General features: G+C 37.1%; 1 protein-coding gene across 1 annotated transcript in view; it reads right to left on the bottom strand.

Moving 5' to 3' along the window:
* Window positions 1-17,819, bottom strand: part of LOC127583300 (low-density lipoprotein receptor-related protein 1-like) — a 1,307,163-nt gene extending 1,289,344 nt beyond the window's left edge. The window contains exon 1 of the mRNA XM_052039177.1: window positions 17,622-17,819. Coding sequence (XP_051895137.1) covers window positions 17,622-17,703 — 82 coding nt within the window. The 5' untranslated portion in view covers window positions 17,704-17,819. The remainder of the gene's footprint in view (window positions 1-17,621) is intronic.
* Between the last annotated feature and the right edge of the window lie 289 nt (window positions 17,820-18,108).

The raw sequence follows: 18,108 nt of genomic DNA, 5'->3' as shown, positions 1-18,108 counted from the left end.
AAAGAAGCTTTCTTTGTGGGTCGAAGGGCCTGAATTGTGCTGTAGTTTTTCTATGTTCTATGTTCTAAAAATAAATGAGTAGTTTTAAAAGGTGCAATGTAAAGAAAAGAATATTTGGGAAAGTTTGATTTCAGCCTGCATTAAATTCTTTCACCATTTTTTTAATGTAGTTTCCAGACGCATGATGTTTGCAGATTTTAAGTGCTATCGATGTAAAGGCATTTGGTAATGGAAGTGCTAATGGTGCTTTTGCTGTTCAATTTGTATCTTTGTGACATGTCATAATTATACATTATTCAACAAGTAGCAGCCTGGCTTTATACACTGTAGATTAATATCACACACATGATGCAGGTCAAGTGTGCAGTTATTAATCGGAGGTCATAACATGGTAAGGAAAGGTTCCACGAATTGTCTGATACGTTTATTCCGTACATTTTCAGTAGTAATTAATGAAATATTTTGATCTAATTCATGTTAAAAAGGCATTTTCATCTTTCTTGAGTTCATAGTATTATAACATCCTATAGGACAAAAGCAGCTCATTTGGCCCATTATGACTTGCCTACCTCCAGTTCCATAACCCAGCCATTTCCCCATAACCTAGCAAATTACTCCTCCAGTCTTGCACAATTTTCTTTTCAAACATCCATTAGAATATGTTTCCACAGATCTTTCAGGTAGTTTATTCCAGATCTTAACAAGCTTCTGAGTGAAAAAATTGATTGATTGTCTGATTCTTATTCCATTTGTCTTAAATTTGTCACCTTTAGCTACTGATCTAGTTAAAAGAGAAATGAGCCTCTTCCTGCTTGCAGTAAAACCCCTCACAATTTTGAATGCCTTATTAATTCCTAGATTTTATTTCAACAAAAACAATCTTTACTCCTCCAATTTCACATAAAGGGTGTCATATTGGTAAATATCCACTGTATCTTTTCAAAACCTTGACTCAGTTCCTAAAGTATTACATCCATTCAGCAATTCTGCAGCGTAACCTACGAATCTGTTGATAGCATAAGTCTGTACCTAAAATGCCACAAAGTTGCTGACTTTTTTGTGGCACAGCTATCAGGGAATTCAAGTTTGTTTCATCTTGTAAACTCATACCTGTGACCTCTGCCCATGACAGCAAGAAACTGCAGAGAGTTGTGGACGCAGCTAAGTACATCTCAGAAACTAACCTCTCCTCCATGGATTCTGTCCACACTTTTAAATCCTTGGTAAAGTAGCCAACATAATCAAAGACCCCACCCACCCTGGACCATCTCTATTCTCCCCCCTCCCATCGGGCAAAACATATAAAAGCCCAAAAGCACATACCAGCTCAAGGACAGCTTCTATCTCACTGTTAAAAGACTATTGAATGGTCCCCTAGTACGATGAGATGGACTCTACACCTTACAATCTATCTCATTATAACCTTGCACCTTATTGTCGACCTGCACTGCACTTTCTCTGTAACTGTAACACCTTATTCTGCACTCTGTTATTGTTCTACCTTGTACTACCTCAATGCAATTTTGTAATGAATTGATCAGTATGAATGGTATGCAAACAAGTTTTCACTGTACCTCTGTACATGTAACAATAATAAACCAATTTGCCAATTTACCACCAATAATATTATTTATTTACATTGGCCATAAAAATAAAGGCTAACTGAGTAAATTTCAAGATTACAACTCACTTTACCATCTATTATCTTTACAGAGTGCTGACCCTTAGTTAAAATACACCTGTATGTATTTCTAATTTATATACTCTTCTAACTAAAATAAAATATACTGTACTTCTAGATGAAATATGCTTCTAATTTCATTTATTAAATGGTAATGCAAAAATGATTTTTGCTCAGAGCATTTCTTCTAAAGTTGGAGCTTTCTTGTTCCATTAATAAAATGCTTCAATTCTACCATACAGAGGAGCTAAAATTGTTCTCCTCAGAGCCAAGAAGATTAACAGGAGAAGTGATGAGTGTCCAAAATCATCAAGTCAGATGTGTTCTCTACTTGCCCTCTGTTTTCTGCTTGGATGGACATTTTTCCTTGACTGTGAATAGTGTCAGGTTATTTAGTTGGAGGTACCACTACAGTAAAGGCTGCCCTCACTCAGCATAGGTTCATTTATTTCTAGGAGTGGGGGTTAATAGATACTGTGTGTGAGTGTGAGTGAGAGAGACAAGAGAGAAAGTGGGAGAGAGATGGAGGAGGTGAATGAGAGGGTAACTGAGAGGAAGCAAAAGAGAGTGAGAGGGAAAATATTCCTGAGTTATGCAAATAACACAGATGACATTTATGAAGAGTTTGCTGTACTATAATGTGTTTCCATTGCTAGTGTTTATATTACAATATTTTGCTTGGATTTTATTCTTAACTGCTATTGCCAAATATCAAAAAATAAATACCATCTTGAACCTGGTCTGCATCTAAGTTATCATTTTCACATTGGCAAAACTTTGCACATGATACAGGAATGGCCTTAAATGCACTGAGTTAGAGATGTCAATTTTACTGTCTGTTGAAGTGTGCCACACTTTGCCCAAAACATTTCTCAACTCTCATAGTCTCCATGAAACTTGAATGCAACAAAAGATTCATCTTAGCTGCATTTTCTCGATGAGCTAGCTGTATATCCCAATTGCTATTATAGGCATCTACCCATAATTAATAATTCTAAGTCTGGGACTGTGTGCAGAAATTACTACAGAGTAAAGCAGTTTTCAGTTAATCTGATAAAACAGCACATGTCACATGAAATTCAATGCAGTGAAGTGTATGGTGACACATACTGGCAAAGACAATGAGAGGAGGAGGAATTAAATGATACATTTTAATGTGATCCTGAACTTGGTGATAGCATGTGCTTCAAGGTTGTATGTAGCAAAACTGTTGACCGGTTACCTGGCATAACTGCCACAAAATTCTGTTGTTTTATCTAAGCCATAACAACTAGTGGGCACATGTGCACAAGTGTTCAAGATGACTGGAAAGTTGAGAAGGCTAGTGAATACAGATTGCTTTATTAGGCAATATATAGGAACTTCCAATATAATTTCACCCTGTGATTTATGATTTTAGATTGTCCCTTCACAGAAATATAAAACTATTACTTTTGTGTTTATTAAGGATCACAGATGAAATAAATTTTGAGAATCATGTACAAATCCATGCAAAAGATGACCTGGAATTGGTAGTAATTGTGGAGCTTTGCTGTAAAAAATCTCAGAGCAAATAACAAGAACACGAAGGAAAAGGTTAAGTAGAGTAGATCATTTTCAGAAGCAAGAACATGAGTGCATCGGTGAGGTAAGTTTGTACTGAGTCTGCTATTTGAGAAGGAAATTGGGTTTGGTGACTTTGATGGAAGCTCAGAATTAAGCACTTCAGAGAAAAGTTTTGTTGCCACAATCAACCTCACACATTCGCCAAGAGCTGACTGCCCCTTTGCCAATAAGTGATTTCCAGCTGTGAAAACAATTTCAATAGCACAGCAAATGCTAAAAGAGAAGACTTGATTTTGTATTGTTGACCATGGAAATATGACTGACTGCTCACATCAGCTGCCAATAAAGCTTTCAATTTTCCAGATATTACCATGTGATTTCGTCTTGTGACCTATCTTAACCTACTTTATGCCCAAATACTTCACTCCCTAAAATACAAAACATCTGCCAAAAAAAAGTCAACTACGGGACGTAATGTACCTTTAGTAAAGTCTAGACTTATATTTTTGTTAATCGCTAGTTTACATTATGTAAAACTGGAAAGGGAACTTCCTGAGCACTGATCCAGACAGATCAAACTGCAAGGATGGGAACTGAATCATCCAAGTTTCCATCAATGAAACAAATTTATAGATAAACCATGGTCATAACTTATTCAGTGGTGAAAGCAAGAAGACTGATGAATTGACTGAAAACAATCATAAATTAACTTGTTTAGTTCGATTGCAGTATACAAGTTATCAAAATATTTTAAAAAATAGTTGCAAAATTATAAACAGTTTGCAGTTAAATGCTGAAGGTAGCTACCGTGTGTAATAGTGAGGCATGATTATATTTCACATTGTCACTAGGTCTCATTCTGTTATGTTCTTTCACTGTTGTCTTTTGTCATTAAGCGTCCTATTTTGTAGTGGATAAAATATACTGTAACACTCTAACCTGAAACATTAAGTTTGTGTCTCTTTATATAGATACTCCCTGACCTGCCAAGTATTCCCAGTATTTTTTGTTTTTATTTCAGATTTCCAGCATTTTCAGTTTTTCATTTGTGATCTAACATGTTGGTGTACTTGGTATACATGAAAGTATTTATGCCATTCCTTTATGTACTGCATATGCTCTTCTACAACAGAGTTTGTGGGTACAATGTGCATTCCATACATATAATTATGAAGGTCATATGTTCGACAGTATTAAGCAGTGGGATAGCAATAAAGACCTATACTCAAAAACTGCTCCATATTGGAGGAAATCTTTTTGCTTCAGTGCAGGAGATCTTTATAGGCCTACAGCAGAAAATAGTTTCACAATTTAATGTGACATAAAATATTATAACCAATGTTGAAAAAAATTACTTGTGTTAGATTTTAAAATGTTTGAATAGATGTACAAGACAACAGAGTAATTCTATTCCATCTGGATTGTTCAAGGAACTGTTGTTGAGGGATTGAACATTTTGACTTTCTACAGAATGAATGGATGTGATTTGATTCTTTGAACAAAATCATATGCCTGTCTATTTATCTCTCTGATATATCTGTAGCATTGATCCAACATAGAATCAATGTCACTCATCTGAACCCTCAGCTCCACACACCAGAGTTCCGCTACTTGTCTCAGTGCTGAGCCCTGCTCTGGACCAGCATCTGACTTCCAGCTCATTCCCAAGCTCTGCAGGGTAATGCACAGGAACAGAAGTCAAGAACAAGTTGATCCCCACACTGCAGCAATCCAGCTCATTATTTTAGTAAAACTGCACAATTTTGAATGTCCCTTGACAAACTTTATTCCCTTTGGTCTTTCCCATTTTCACATTTATGTTTTTCACCTTTGCTACTCGCATCAGGTACCTCTACAACATCCTTCATTTCCTTCTTGATTAGTACACCTCATTAAGGTCTACTTTCTTGAATTTTGCTGGCTTCTTCTCTCTAATGATTTACTAAGAATATGTTGATTGATTACAATGAAAAACAAGGTAAACAGCCACTTTGACTTTTTTTGACAGAAACCACAAATTTGACAACTTTTTTCATCTCTCTTGACATAGTCGTGAAACTTTTCAGGGAGTCCAAAAGTTAATGTTAACCATGTTATAAATGGGACATATACTGGGAAATATGTAAATTTCTTATTTTATTAAACAACATCTTTCAGTCGGTAAATTTCCAATATTGTCCTGCTCTTTCAATCACCCACGTTGGTCTGAAAAATTAATCTACAGTCATTTTTATTCATTTGTATTGCTGACAGCATTTTCTGTCCACTTTTAATTTCCCATTGAAAGATAATAGATGCTGGTCTTTTCAAATCGTTGACAGTTATTTGGTGAAATGTTTCCACTTATTCTATGTTTTTATAGTAACCAATCCATAATTTATTAATCTCCTTGTTATAGTTATCAACCTCTTCTGTTATGTTTCTGTCACAAGTTTGGAAATTTGCCTGAACCAGTACTTGGGCCAGTTATAGAGTCACAGAGTCGTACAGATTTGGTCCTTCGGTCCCACTTGCCCATGCTGACTGTGTTGTCCAGCAAGCTAGTCCCATCTGCCCACGTTTTGTCCATAGAGCCATATAGGCAGATAATATGCATTCATTATCCATGTCCAGAATTACCACCTGAAGTCGACGCATCCCAATATGTAATTGAGCCAAATGTCGATACACAGCTCTCTAGCCTTGCACAGCATGGACTCAGTGGCAAAGTACAGATGATAACTCGCCTTGGGCAATGAAGTGCAGAGGCCTTGTGGCCATTTTGCCTTGACAGCCAATAAAGTTGGAGGTAGGGGATTTGCAATCTTTGAAAGTTTTCTTTGATTGTTGACTGTCAGAGACATTTAAGACAAACAGAATTGAATTAAGTATGATAAAAAAAGACTCTTAGCTCAGAATATATAAGTAATTAATAACATTAAACTGAGGCAAAACAACAACTTGGTCTTTGCCTAACAATTTCTGCTGAAATCAGTGGGATTTTGGAATTCCTGACAGGTTTGACTTAGTGCATGTTCCAAGTGGTGATTTCCCAGCATAGCTGTGGGGAATCCTAACAAGATTGGCCATTGCTGCAGAACTCAGAGTCAAACTGAGGAACAAACTGACAAATGCAGCCCTCCAAAAGCATGGGTAAATTTAGTTTCAATGGCTGAAGGCTGAAAGCCTGTTGATAAGATTGGCAAAAGTCATCACAATCCAGTGGTATGGGTCCATTAAAATGCATTATGGATACTTGATGTTGCTATTCATTCTGCAGCAGTAGAGTTACCTGGTGGTGACTTGTTTATTTTGTTACCTATTGTCCAGAAAGTATCATTTTTATTTTTCAACTTCCCCATATTGTAATGCAACTTCAATCTTATGCATTTATTTTGGTTTCTCTCGCTCTTCTTTGTCTTTCTCAAAACCTCTTATGCCACACTCCAAACTCAAATGTCATCAAGACCATGCTGCATTTCCACCCATACATTCTCCTATTCTCTATTTACCTCAGCCATTTTGGCCTCAGTAACCATTTTCTGTTGAGGTTGCTCTATAATACCATTCATTCATTCTCCTCAACTTCACTATTTCCAAGACAGCCAGATTTAAACATGAACCAGGCCATTTAGGACTCTTTTAGTCATAAATAATCAGATCACTTCACTCGATCAACCTAGCTGGCACAAACACAGACCTCTAGAGAATACCATCCATCTTCGCAAACGCTGATGTACAGTATATTACAGGACAGAATCATTTTTCAAAAACAGAGAAACCAATAAAAGAAGAAAATAAATCTCACAATAAATAGTCAAATCCCCAATAAATATGCCACAAACAAGATTGTTGGATCCCGATATACCAGAAAGACATATTGTTTCTTCCACATAGAAGTATAGCTGTTCAACTCAGCTCCAAAGTGAAACATGTCCACACACAATTTTCAAAAATCAGTTTAGGGCACAAAGTAGGTGAACTTAGTCTTTAAACTGATACCACAAGATGGTCAGAAGTGAATTAGAAAGCTGTTTGATGTACTAATAGCACAGTAACAGGCTGCCCAAGACCAACCTTACTCTCACAATAACAATTCTGGTCAAAAGAAATACACAAACAATCAAAAACTACAAAGACATATTAAATGACAGTAGCAAAGATTGCCAGTCAAGAAAAAATATAACTACACAAGAAAAGCTACATATCTATGTTCCATACAAAGACTCCAGACAGAAAAATTAACACATCAATAAATTATTGGAGTCAACATTACCAATGCTGTTGGTACATTAATTATGATGTCATCCTTCACTATCGATGAAATCTCCATACATTTAATTCCCAATGGATCCAGACTCATTCAATTATGTCACCATGAGCATCCCCGAATTTAATTGTCACAGTAATGTCATCTAAACCTCCTGTTGCCCAACCTCTGAAATTCCTTCAACAATTTGGCTGCTCTTTCCATAAGACCATAAGATATTGGTATTGGTATTGGTTTATTATTGTCACTTGTACCGAGGTACAGTGGAAAACTTGTCTTACATACCGATCGTACAGGTCAATTCATTACACAGTGCACTTACATTGAGTTAGTACAGAGTGCATTGAGGTAGTACAGGTAAAAACAATATAAGGACAGAGTAAAGTGTCACAGCTACAGAGGAAGTGCAGTGCAGGTAGACAATAAGGTGCAAGATCACAACAAGTTAGATTGTGAGGTCAGAGTCCATCTCATCATATAAGGAAGTCATTCAATAGTCTTATCACAGTGGGGTAGAAGCTGTCCTTGAGCCTGGTGGTATGTGCCCTCAGGCTCCTATATCTTCTGCCCAATGAGAGAGGAGAGGAGAGAGAATGACCCGGGTGGGTAAGGTCTTTGATTATGCTGGTTGCTTTACCAAGACAGTGAGAGGTAAAGACAGAGTCCAAGGAGGGGAGGCTGGTTTCCGTGATTGTGCTGGCTGTGTCCACAACTCTCTGCAGTTTCTTGTGGTCCTGGGCAGAGTAGTTGCCATACCAAGCCATGATGCATCCAGATAGGATGCTTTCTGTGGTACATCGAAAGAAAGTTGGTGAGAAGCAAAGGGGACAAACCGAATTTCTTTAGCCTCCTGAGGAAGTAGAGGCACTGGTGAGCTGTCTTGGCCATGGCATCTACATGATTTGACCAGGACAGGCTATTGGTGATGTTCACTCCTAGGAACTTGAAGCTCTCAATCCTCTTGACCTCAGCACCGTTGATGTAGACAGGTGCATGTACACTGCCCCCTTTCCTGAAGTCAATGACCAGCTCTTTTGGTATAGGAATAGAATTAGGCCCTTTGGCCTATCAAGTCTGCTCCACCATTCAATCATGGTTGATTATTCTCCCGCCTTCTCTCTGTAACCCTTAACCCCCTTACCAATCAAGAACCTATCAATCTCTGCCTTAATACACACAATGACTTTGTCTCCACAGCCCTCTGTGGCAATGAATTCCAAATTGGAATCAGAACCAGGTTTATTATCACTGACATATGTTGTGAAATTTGTTTTTTTCCACAGATTCACCACCCGCTGGCTGAAGAAATTCCTCCTCATCTCAGTTTTAAAGGGACATCCCTTTATTCTAAGGTTGTGCCCTCGGATCCAAGACTCTCCTCCAAATGGAGACATCCTTTTCACTTCCACTCTATCAAGGACCTTTCAGTATCCGTTAGATTTCAATAAGATTCCCCCTCATCCTTTTGAACTCCATCAAGTACAGGCCCAGAGACATCAAATGCTCCTTATACATCAAGCCTTTCATTCCTGGCATCATTGTTGTCAACTTCCTCTCTAGAGCCAGCACATATTTCCTTAGAAATGGAGCCCAAATGCCCTATAAAGCCTCAACATTACATCCTTGACTTTATGGTCTAGTCATCTCGAAATGAATACTAACATTACATTTGCCTTCTTTACTACCGATTCAGCCTGAAAGTTAACCTCAAGGGAATTCTGAACTGGGACTCCAAAGTTCCTTTGCACCTCCAATTTCTGAATTCTCTGCCCATTTAGAAAATAGTTAACACTTTTATTCTTCTTCCCAAAGTGCATAACCCCACACTTTCCTTTGTTGTATTCCATCTCCCACTTCTTTGCCCATTCTCCTAACCTGTTCAAGTCCTTCTGCAGACTCCCTGCCTCCGTGACACTACCTGTCCCTCCACGTATCTTGGTATTGTATGCCATCAGTTCCTTCATCTCGATCATTAATGTATAAAGTGAAAAGTTGTGGTCCCAGCACTGACCCCTGCAGAACTCCACTAGTCACCGGCAGCCATCCTGTAAAGGACCCTTTTATCCCCACTCTCTGACTTCTGCCAGTCAGCCAATATTCTATCCATACTAGTACCTTGCCTCTAACACCATGGGATCTTACCTTGTTTAGCAGCCTCATGTGTGGCACCTTGTCAAACGCCTTCTGAAAATCCAAGTAAATAGCATTCACCGACTCTCCTTTGTCTAACCTGCTTGTTACCTCCTCAAAGAATTCTAACAGATTTGTCAGGCAAAATTTCCCCTTAACAAAACCATGCTGACTTTGCCCAATTTTGTCATGTGCTACTCTAAAATCAAGTGCTACTCTAAAATTTCATCTTTAATAACAGAACCTAAAATCTTACTCACCACTGAGGTCAAGCTAACCGGCCTGTAATTTCCTGTCTTTTGCTTCCCAGCCTTCTTAAAGAGGGGTGTCACATTTTCGATTTACCAGTCCTCTGGGACACTCTCTGACTCCAGTGATTCCTGAAAGATCACTACTAATGCCTCCGCAATCTCTTCAGCTACCTCTTTCAGGACTCTGGGGTGTAGTCCATCTGGTCCAAGTGATTTATCCACCTTCAGGCCTTTCAGCTTCCTCAGCACCTTCTCCTTAAATAATGGCCACTACACTCACCTCTGCCCCCGAATCTGGTATGTTACTGGCGTCTTCCACAGTGAAGACTGACACAAAGTACTTATTAAACTCTTCCCCCATTTCTTTGTTCCACCTTACTATTTCTCCAGCATCATTTTCTGAAATCCGGGTGTCCAAACTAGCCTCTCTGTTACTCTTTATGTATCTAAAAAAAAACTTTTGGTATCTTCTTGTATATTATTCGCTAGTTTACCCTCATATTTCATCTTCTCCTCCCTTATTGCTTTTTTTTAGTTGTACTCTGTTGGCTCTTAAAGGCTTCCCAATCCTTTGGCTTCTCACTAATCTTTGCCGTATTGTGTGCCTTCTCTTTTGCTTTTATGCTGTCCCTGATTCCCTTATCAGCCATGGTTGCCTCGTCCTCCCCTTAGTGTGCTTCATCTTCCTTGGGATGAAATTCTGCTGTGTTTCCTGAATTATTCCCAGTAATTCCTGCCATTGCTGCTCCACCATCTTCCCAAGTAGAGTCCCTTTCCAATCAACTCTGGCCAGCTCCTCCCTCATGCTTCTGTAGTTACCTTTACTCAACTGTAATGCGGTTACATCAGATTTCAGAATCTCTCTCTCAAACTTCAGGGTGAATTCTATCATATTATGATCACTGCCTCTGAAGGGTTCCTTCACCTTAAACTCCCTGATCATTGCACAACATCACACCCAAAGCTGCCTGTTCTCTAGTGGGATCTTCCACAAGCTGGTCTAAAAAGCCATATCACAGACATTTAACAAATTACTTTTCTTGTGGTCCACTTGGAGATGCTCTTTAACACTTATTTCTGTGATCAAACTTTTGATCATCTGGCCTAATATCTTTTTATTTTTTGAACAATTCTTGTGGGAAATGTCTTGGGAATCTACATAAATGTATGTAATTGTAATGGTGTGATTACTAAATTTCACCCACATTGGAGAGTGATTTGAAACAATAGATTAACAGCAAAAAATGGAAAAAAAGAACTTTCTCACTGATAACCACAATCCTTTGATGAAATCTGTGAACCTTGAGTATCATTTTTCTGTTTAAGATTTAAAATTCAGATCTTATAAGACTTAACCAAAATCTATTATGTTAGTTAAATCGTAGGTCCATCAATACTGAGAAATTAAAACATCAGAACTCTCAACAAGCTGTTTTGGTATGGCCAAAATATCATTTATATCTTTAGTATTTGAGTTCTGCACAGCAGGAAAGTATTTATAGTAACGGCAAATATTTTAATTATGAATGGTGCAGGCTTCCCACATGAAACTTATAGGATGACTTATTAGTGTTAGGATAATTTTATGTTTTGGTATCAACATTAGGGAATAAGCTAATTAAAATACATCCAGTAATGTAAAATACATTCAGTAAGTAATCCACTTACTTAATCCACTATCCGAGGAGTATCCCACAATGAATATCCTGATATAAGGCACAGAATGCAACATGAAAGCATCAGGAGCTAAGTTTCATCAACGTAATAATGAAGAAAGTGCTATGATATGTATTTTCTGAGAGTTGAGTCCAAGTCGGAACATATTAAGCATCATCAGTTACACAGAATATAGTGTGAGCTATGTCATCAATAGTGTGTTTATGAGCACCACATATACTGTATAAGTTGCCAATGGACATTCTGGAATAATTGAATCCTACTACAGACCACTTCTGATTTCTGGCAACTGCACCCCCACCTCCATCACTGCATTTTATTTCCACGTCTGCTAATTTCCAAGCCTCAATCTTAGCACAACAAAAAAAGATAAAAGATTCTCAAATACATTATTTTCACACCATCCTAGTCAACTGGTTGATGGGACCTTCATTGATATCATATGTGGACATGTGAACAAGCTCAATTAGAAAAGATAATTGTTAAGAAAGTCATGGAGTCTTGCATGATAGTACACACCACTTTCCGCAAAAAAAGTCCTTGCGGAAAGAGTTCATTTTAATTTGATCTTCTGGAGTAGGAGAGCTACAACATTTATCACATGCTCAAAGATGAGGCAAATGAATTACCCTAAACATTCATTCCTCCCACCACTGGCTGGAAAGAAATGCACTGCAGTTAATAACAACTGGCTCATGGGTCCAGATGATAGGTCTCGACCTGAAATGCTGACTGTCCATTTTCTTCTACAGATGCTGCCCAACCCGCTGAGTTCCGCCAGCAGTTTGCTTTTTCCTCCAGATTCCAGCATCTGCAGTCTCTTGTGTCTCCAATGCCTTGCTGAAGATACTACAGCAGCACCTCCCAAACCTGCAATCACTGCCACTAAGAAGAGTGAGGGCAGCAGATGAAAGAAAACACAATCACCTCTCAGTTTCCCTTCAAGCTGCGCATCAAACTAACTTGACATTGCCATTCCCTCACTATTCCCACCTCCAAATCTTGGAGTTCCTTCTGAATAGCAGTTCAAGAAGATGGCTCAGCACACATTTACACAGACAATTAGGAATGGATAATAAATACTGGCCTTGCCAGTGATATCCACATCCCAAAAAATGAATAAATAAAGAAATGGCTTGGAGATAAATAAGTTGAAAATGAAGGAAATCTCTTCAGCCATAAGATTCCAAAGAAAGCTACCTAGCATGACTAATCATTTCTTAATTTTGTCATGGATATGGTTACCAGTGTCCATGTTAGACTGAAGAACACTACAGAGTTCAAAAAAAGAGAAGAGGAATGACATAAATTTATGTTGTGCCTTTTTGTGACTTCAGGACATTCCAAGGAACTTTATGATTGAGGAAGGACTTTCAAGGGGTAGTCCTATTTGTAATACATAACAATTAATAGCAATTTACATTTATATTGCTCATGTAATGTAAGAAAACATCCAATGGTGTTTTACAGTGACAGTGACTGCCAGTAAAAGAACAGAATAAAAAGGGCAATCTAAAGAGATGTTTTGAGGAAGATTTTATGGGACATGAACAGGATAAATCACTGATGTTATAAAAACCAGCTTAGTGTCACTGATTCAATCAGTGCCAATATTTTTACTGATTTCATTATTTTATTAACACAGTTCCAAAAAGGTTAATGAATTGTGAAATACCTATATATTTAATTACATTTTCTGAAAGTACCCTTATGTTAATGAGAATTACTTGAGAATTCAGGAAGTGTTGTGGGACCAAGAACATATCAAAACTACAACTACAACAAAAGCACACAAGCTGATGGAATACCTAGTTAAGCAAAGGGTTTTACTTTGCTCCTACAATTAATTAGTAGACTAAATCTACAAACCTTTAGTGCTAGGCACATTTCAGAATAAAATGGAAATACCAAAACAATTAACCTCGACCATCCAAAAGTTGAACTGATGATTTTACTTCTCTCTGGAGAAAGTTTATAAGTAATCAGACAGCTAGAAATCAGTCTATCAGCAAAGAGGAAAATGACAGATGCTGTGCCCAACTGCCTCTGACAGAGCAGGATAAAACCATTTTGCCCTGATCATCAACATCACCTCATTTCTTTTCAGCAACCACTGGAATCAGACATTTTACAATGTAAAGATTACCACAGTGTGCGAAAAGCTAGCAATTTCAAAAGTAATTGTTGGATTTAGTTACTTATTACACAAGAGGAAAGGAAGACAAAGGATGTGCAACACTCATTGCCACCGCCTGTCATTTAATCATTTGCCTGGGACCTGGCCAGATATCATCTCCACTTTGTCTTGGCAACAGACAAATGTTTTCTACTTTCTCAAAGTTCAGGACTTATTCTGATTTGTATTTTTCAATTAAGTCTACATTTACCACTCTAGGTGGCAGTTTATTCCAACAGGTTACAATTGCCATGGTGAATTTATATTGCAGATCCAATTTCTTGAGGCCCATAGTGAACTGTAATCTATCGCATTTAAACTGTGAGGAGGAGTCCACAATCATGGAAAACAGAGAGGAACAGCATCTAGGCTAACCACGACTATTTCTGTGGACTAAACCTAAAACTTGGAAAAGGGAACTGACAATGAACCAAACTAACAAAGGACCAAAACTCACTGCAAAATGCCTGACGCACCATGCCAAGATGCTAACATTTCTTGCCTTACGTGCCACAAGTTCAGATTTCCTGCTTGAACACGAGTGTTCTGCATTTGTTGGCCTATTTCTGTTGGCAATTGCCTCACTGTGGATTTCTCAAGGAGCTCAAAGGGCTGTCACATCCATTCAGCATGAATGGGAGTGAGGAAAACAGACAGTTCACCATTGGTAACAAGTTTTGGCCCAGTGCTCATCTTGCCAGGCCAGGATGGCTAGCTTAGGCAGTTGGTCACTCGAAACAGTGTTTGTCCACTCTTCCATAGGCTAGAAGAATGATCATCACTTTAAACCTTTGTAAACTTTCCTAGGCAATGGTACCTTCCTTATATTCTAATACTTGCAATAAAATTATCTCTCAATTATTTTTAAAAAATAAACACTATTAATTTATTAGCCTTTGCATTGCATTTAACTCACAAGGTTCCACATATTTGTTTTTCAGTTAGTTTATTCATCCTGTGGAAATTTTAAAAATCATTACTTTTATTTTCCAGTCTAAGTACTTCATATTTGTGAAAACAAGCTATCAATAAATTGTGTTTTGCTCTGTACAGACTCTTTTATGATTCCCAGATACTTGGTTTCCATTTTTGTGCCTGATAGCAAAGGCTCTCTCTATTCCTATTCAAAGAGACAAAAGAGAAACTGCTACATCAATCACTTTGCTCTCCTCTCTTGCACCTCCTGTTGGCTGTTTCAGGAATGGAAGATATAAGAAACAATTTTTCAGTTACTCTCTTTGTCAGATGTTCATTGGATATTTTATGGCATAATTAGAAATGAATAAAAGTGAGACTCAAATGTGTTATAATAAGTGGTGCTACATGAGCTTCTGAAAGTGTTTTTATAATTACTAAATATGTCTGCAGTTATTTTAAGATCAGTTTTTAACCAACCCCATCTGATTATCTGATATAATTGAGGATTTTACTTTCAGCATATACATGATATTGGTGAAATTTTATACTTATGCACATTTTAAATAAGATTCAGGAGTGAGTAATTCAGTAACAATCTGGCATACTGCAAAAATACTACAATATACATTGGAGCACAAGCAAAATGTCAGTGATGTAAAGCTGTGCCAATGATGGAAGAACATTTTCTATTACTGCAATAGACATGAAAATCATTCAAACCTGTAATGTGTAACTGATTTGATATCATACATTTTACATGTTTATTCAAAGTCAATTTTGTGGAATTTTTTAAAATGACATTATCAAACCAAGTTGTTTCAACTATCTTGGAGAATTTTCAGTTTCTCTAAGAATCAATGTTCACTAAAACAATTTCAGGATATAACACAGTTTATAAGAAAGAATTATTCTAAAGCAATAAATCGTCAGATTAAATCAAGTAGCTGATGTCTAATAAATCGTTTATTTAAAAATAAAACTTTCTGAACACAAGATGAATTTGTTAAAAATATATTTGTATTGGAACAGTGATGCATTCTGGACTTCTTTTACAAGCCACATTACCTACAGCTTGTTTAAAGGAATAGCTAGTTAAATATTCTTAAATTACAACAAATCTCACAATAGCATGTTCCTCACTTCAATCTGCTTCTCAATTTTTTGACTCCAAAGACAGCCTTAGGGAAGATAGAACAAGAGAAGTAAGGAATGTATTGCAGATTATAGTCTCAGTTTCAATAATCATCATTATTAATGACTGTATAATTAATTCTATCTCCAATGTAGACACAGATCTATGTTTCACAAACTCATCACAATGCCTTTTTATGTTGGATACTTATTTCAACTTGAGCACATGAAAATTTCAATTGAAATGTACGCAAATGTGGAATATTATTCATGGCTAAGTTTTTTATTTTAGTGAAATAAGTCTTTCACAACATCGTATCATTTAGTTGTTGGCATGTTAGAATTTAGACTTTAATACATGTAATCCAGAGTCCCTAACCTTTCAAAATATCAGTTGCAGAATTAATGGAAAGTGTTAGTTAGCTAAAATAGTTCTTGGCATTTTTTCGTCCCTTTAAATGGATTTCCAAAGTCTCACAGTAAATGTGGCATTTAATTGGATCCTGTTTGTGTTTCTTATTTAGAAATTTAAAGTAAAATTATGTGGTGAAACAATTAATATCATATCCAGCCTCAGAATACATCAATGTTTGGATTTGAAAATACAGTAGAATATGTGGATAAAATGTAATAAATATATAAATCAAATAAACAAACTAACACATTTCCAACAGATTTTCTTTTACTCTCTCTAGTCCCTCTGGGGACAAGAGCAAAAGACATACAGAGTTTGGTATTTAACACAAATCACTTCTATTAAAGCCAAGCCAAAAATTACAGAAAGTTACAGGTAAGTTTCTTTCTTTTTTTGTAAAATGTTAATAGTTAATAAAAGCACATAAGAAATCCCTGACAGCATAAATGTAGAAACAAAATAATATCCAATAAGCTTCAATACACAAATAGCTCTTTATTCAAACTACAATTTGTCTTGCATAACTAAATACTGTATGTTAAAGGCAAAGTAATTACTTTTTAAAACTTCAATTTGTAACGTATATCTTTCACAAGGAAAGTGAATGCAAATGTTTTCTTTTGGACATCACAAACAGAATGGGCATGCTTCTTGATGGCTTCTTCTGAGTACATAACACAAACCATATAGTATAGAGGAATAGCGGAAATGGCAGGAAGCATATGAATTCCTCGATTTTTTTTGTTGTTAAGTAGTAAGATTTGATGTATCTTAACATGTTGGACCCAAAGGCCAGATATGACACAAAGTCACGGATTCGAACTTTTAAAAGCAATCTCTGTTGTTCGGGAATTACTTTATGTATATATTTAATGCAAACACTTGCATGGCACATTTTTACAGAGCACATAGGGAGAAAAAAATTCAATGACGTGGAAAACAATACAAGTTCGGCAGTTGATGCTTCCCCTCTCAGTACATGGCACAAATCATATAATCAAGGAAGCTCAGCAACAGAGGCAACAGCAAGAATATTAATGTAGTAAGATTAAGTATCAAGATAATGTTTAGGAAAAATTACACAAGGAAGTCAACGATCCGGCAGGGTGGGGAGGTGCGTTCAGAGGTTTGGGGGATTGGCAGTAGCGCAGATTTAAAGTCAAATGCACTAAACTTCTACACGAAAACAGTTCCTGCAGCTAAAGAATATCACAACACTCTTTTCTTACCAGATGCTACCAGCTTTTAAGCTGGAAATGCAATACTCATCCTTTCACAAGATAGTCACTCAAGGGTTACTAGAAGCAGTAATTAAGCACAGTAACACAAGCTCTACTGACTGATAGAATACAGCAATGCTCCACAGTCATAAATGACATTTTGTGAAAATGTACAAGTTTGACAGAGACTTCTATTGAATATCAATCCAGTAAATAAAGTATCCTTACCTTTATCAACTAGAACTGACACAGCCTTGGTGATAGGGAATAATCCTGATATTGTTACCAAAGCTAAAATAAACTCAGACATTGCGACAAATGAAGGCTGTGACTGCCTCGCTGCACACTCAGTAAGTCAGCAGAGAACCAGTGTCGAGCTGCGTAATCTAGAAATGTCAAAGGAAATTCTTCTGCTAAATGAGCCGATCTCCCTCCTCTGCTTTCAGCAGAATTTGTAGGTGTATGTGTGCAGTGTGTGTCTTGACTTTTCAATGCAGTGTACGTCTGGTCTTACATCACAAGAGGGCAGTGAGTGATGCTAGAGGATGGAATTTCACTGATTAATCATGGAATCTACCATACAACCACTCTGTATCGACACTATTCAGATTCACTGCCTGGTGTGAGACATTTAGCAGACAAGGAAAGCATAGTCACACACTAAGGACAATATAGATCTCTATTTCCTTTATTTTTTGGCTCTTTTAACAAAGAA

Source organism: Pristis pectinata, chromosome 1, assembly GCF_009764475.1.
Source record: "Pristis pectinata isolate sPriPec2 chromosome 1, sPriPec2.1.pri, whole genome shotgun sequence".
Taxonomy (NCBI): Eukaryota; Metazoa; Chordata; class Chondrichthyes; order Rhinopristiformes; family Pristidae; genus Pristis; species Pristis pectinata.
Note: the sequence above shows the minus strand (reverse complement) of the source record. Positions and strands in the feature narration are given on the sequence as shown.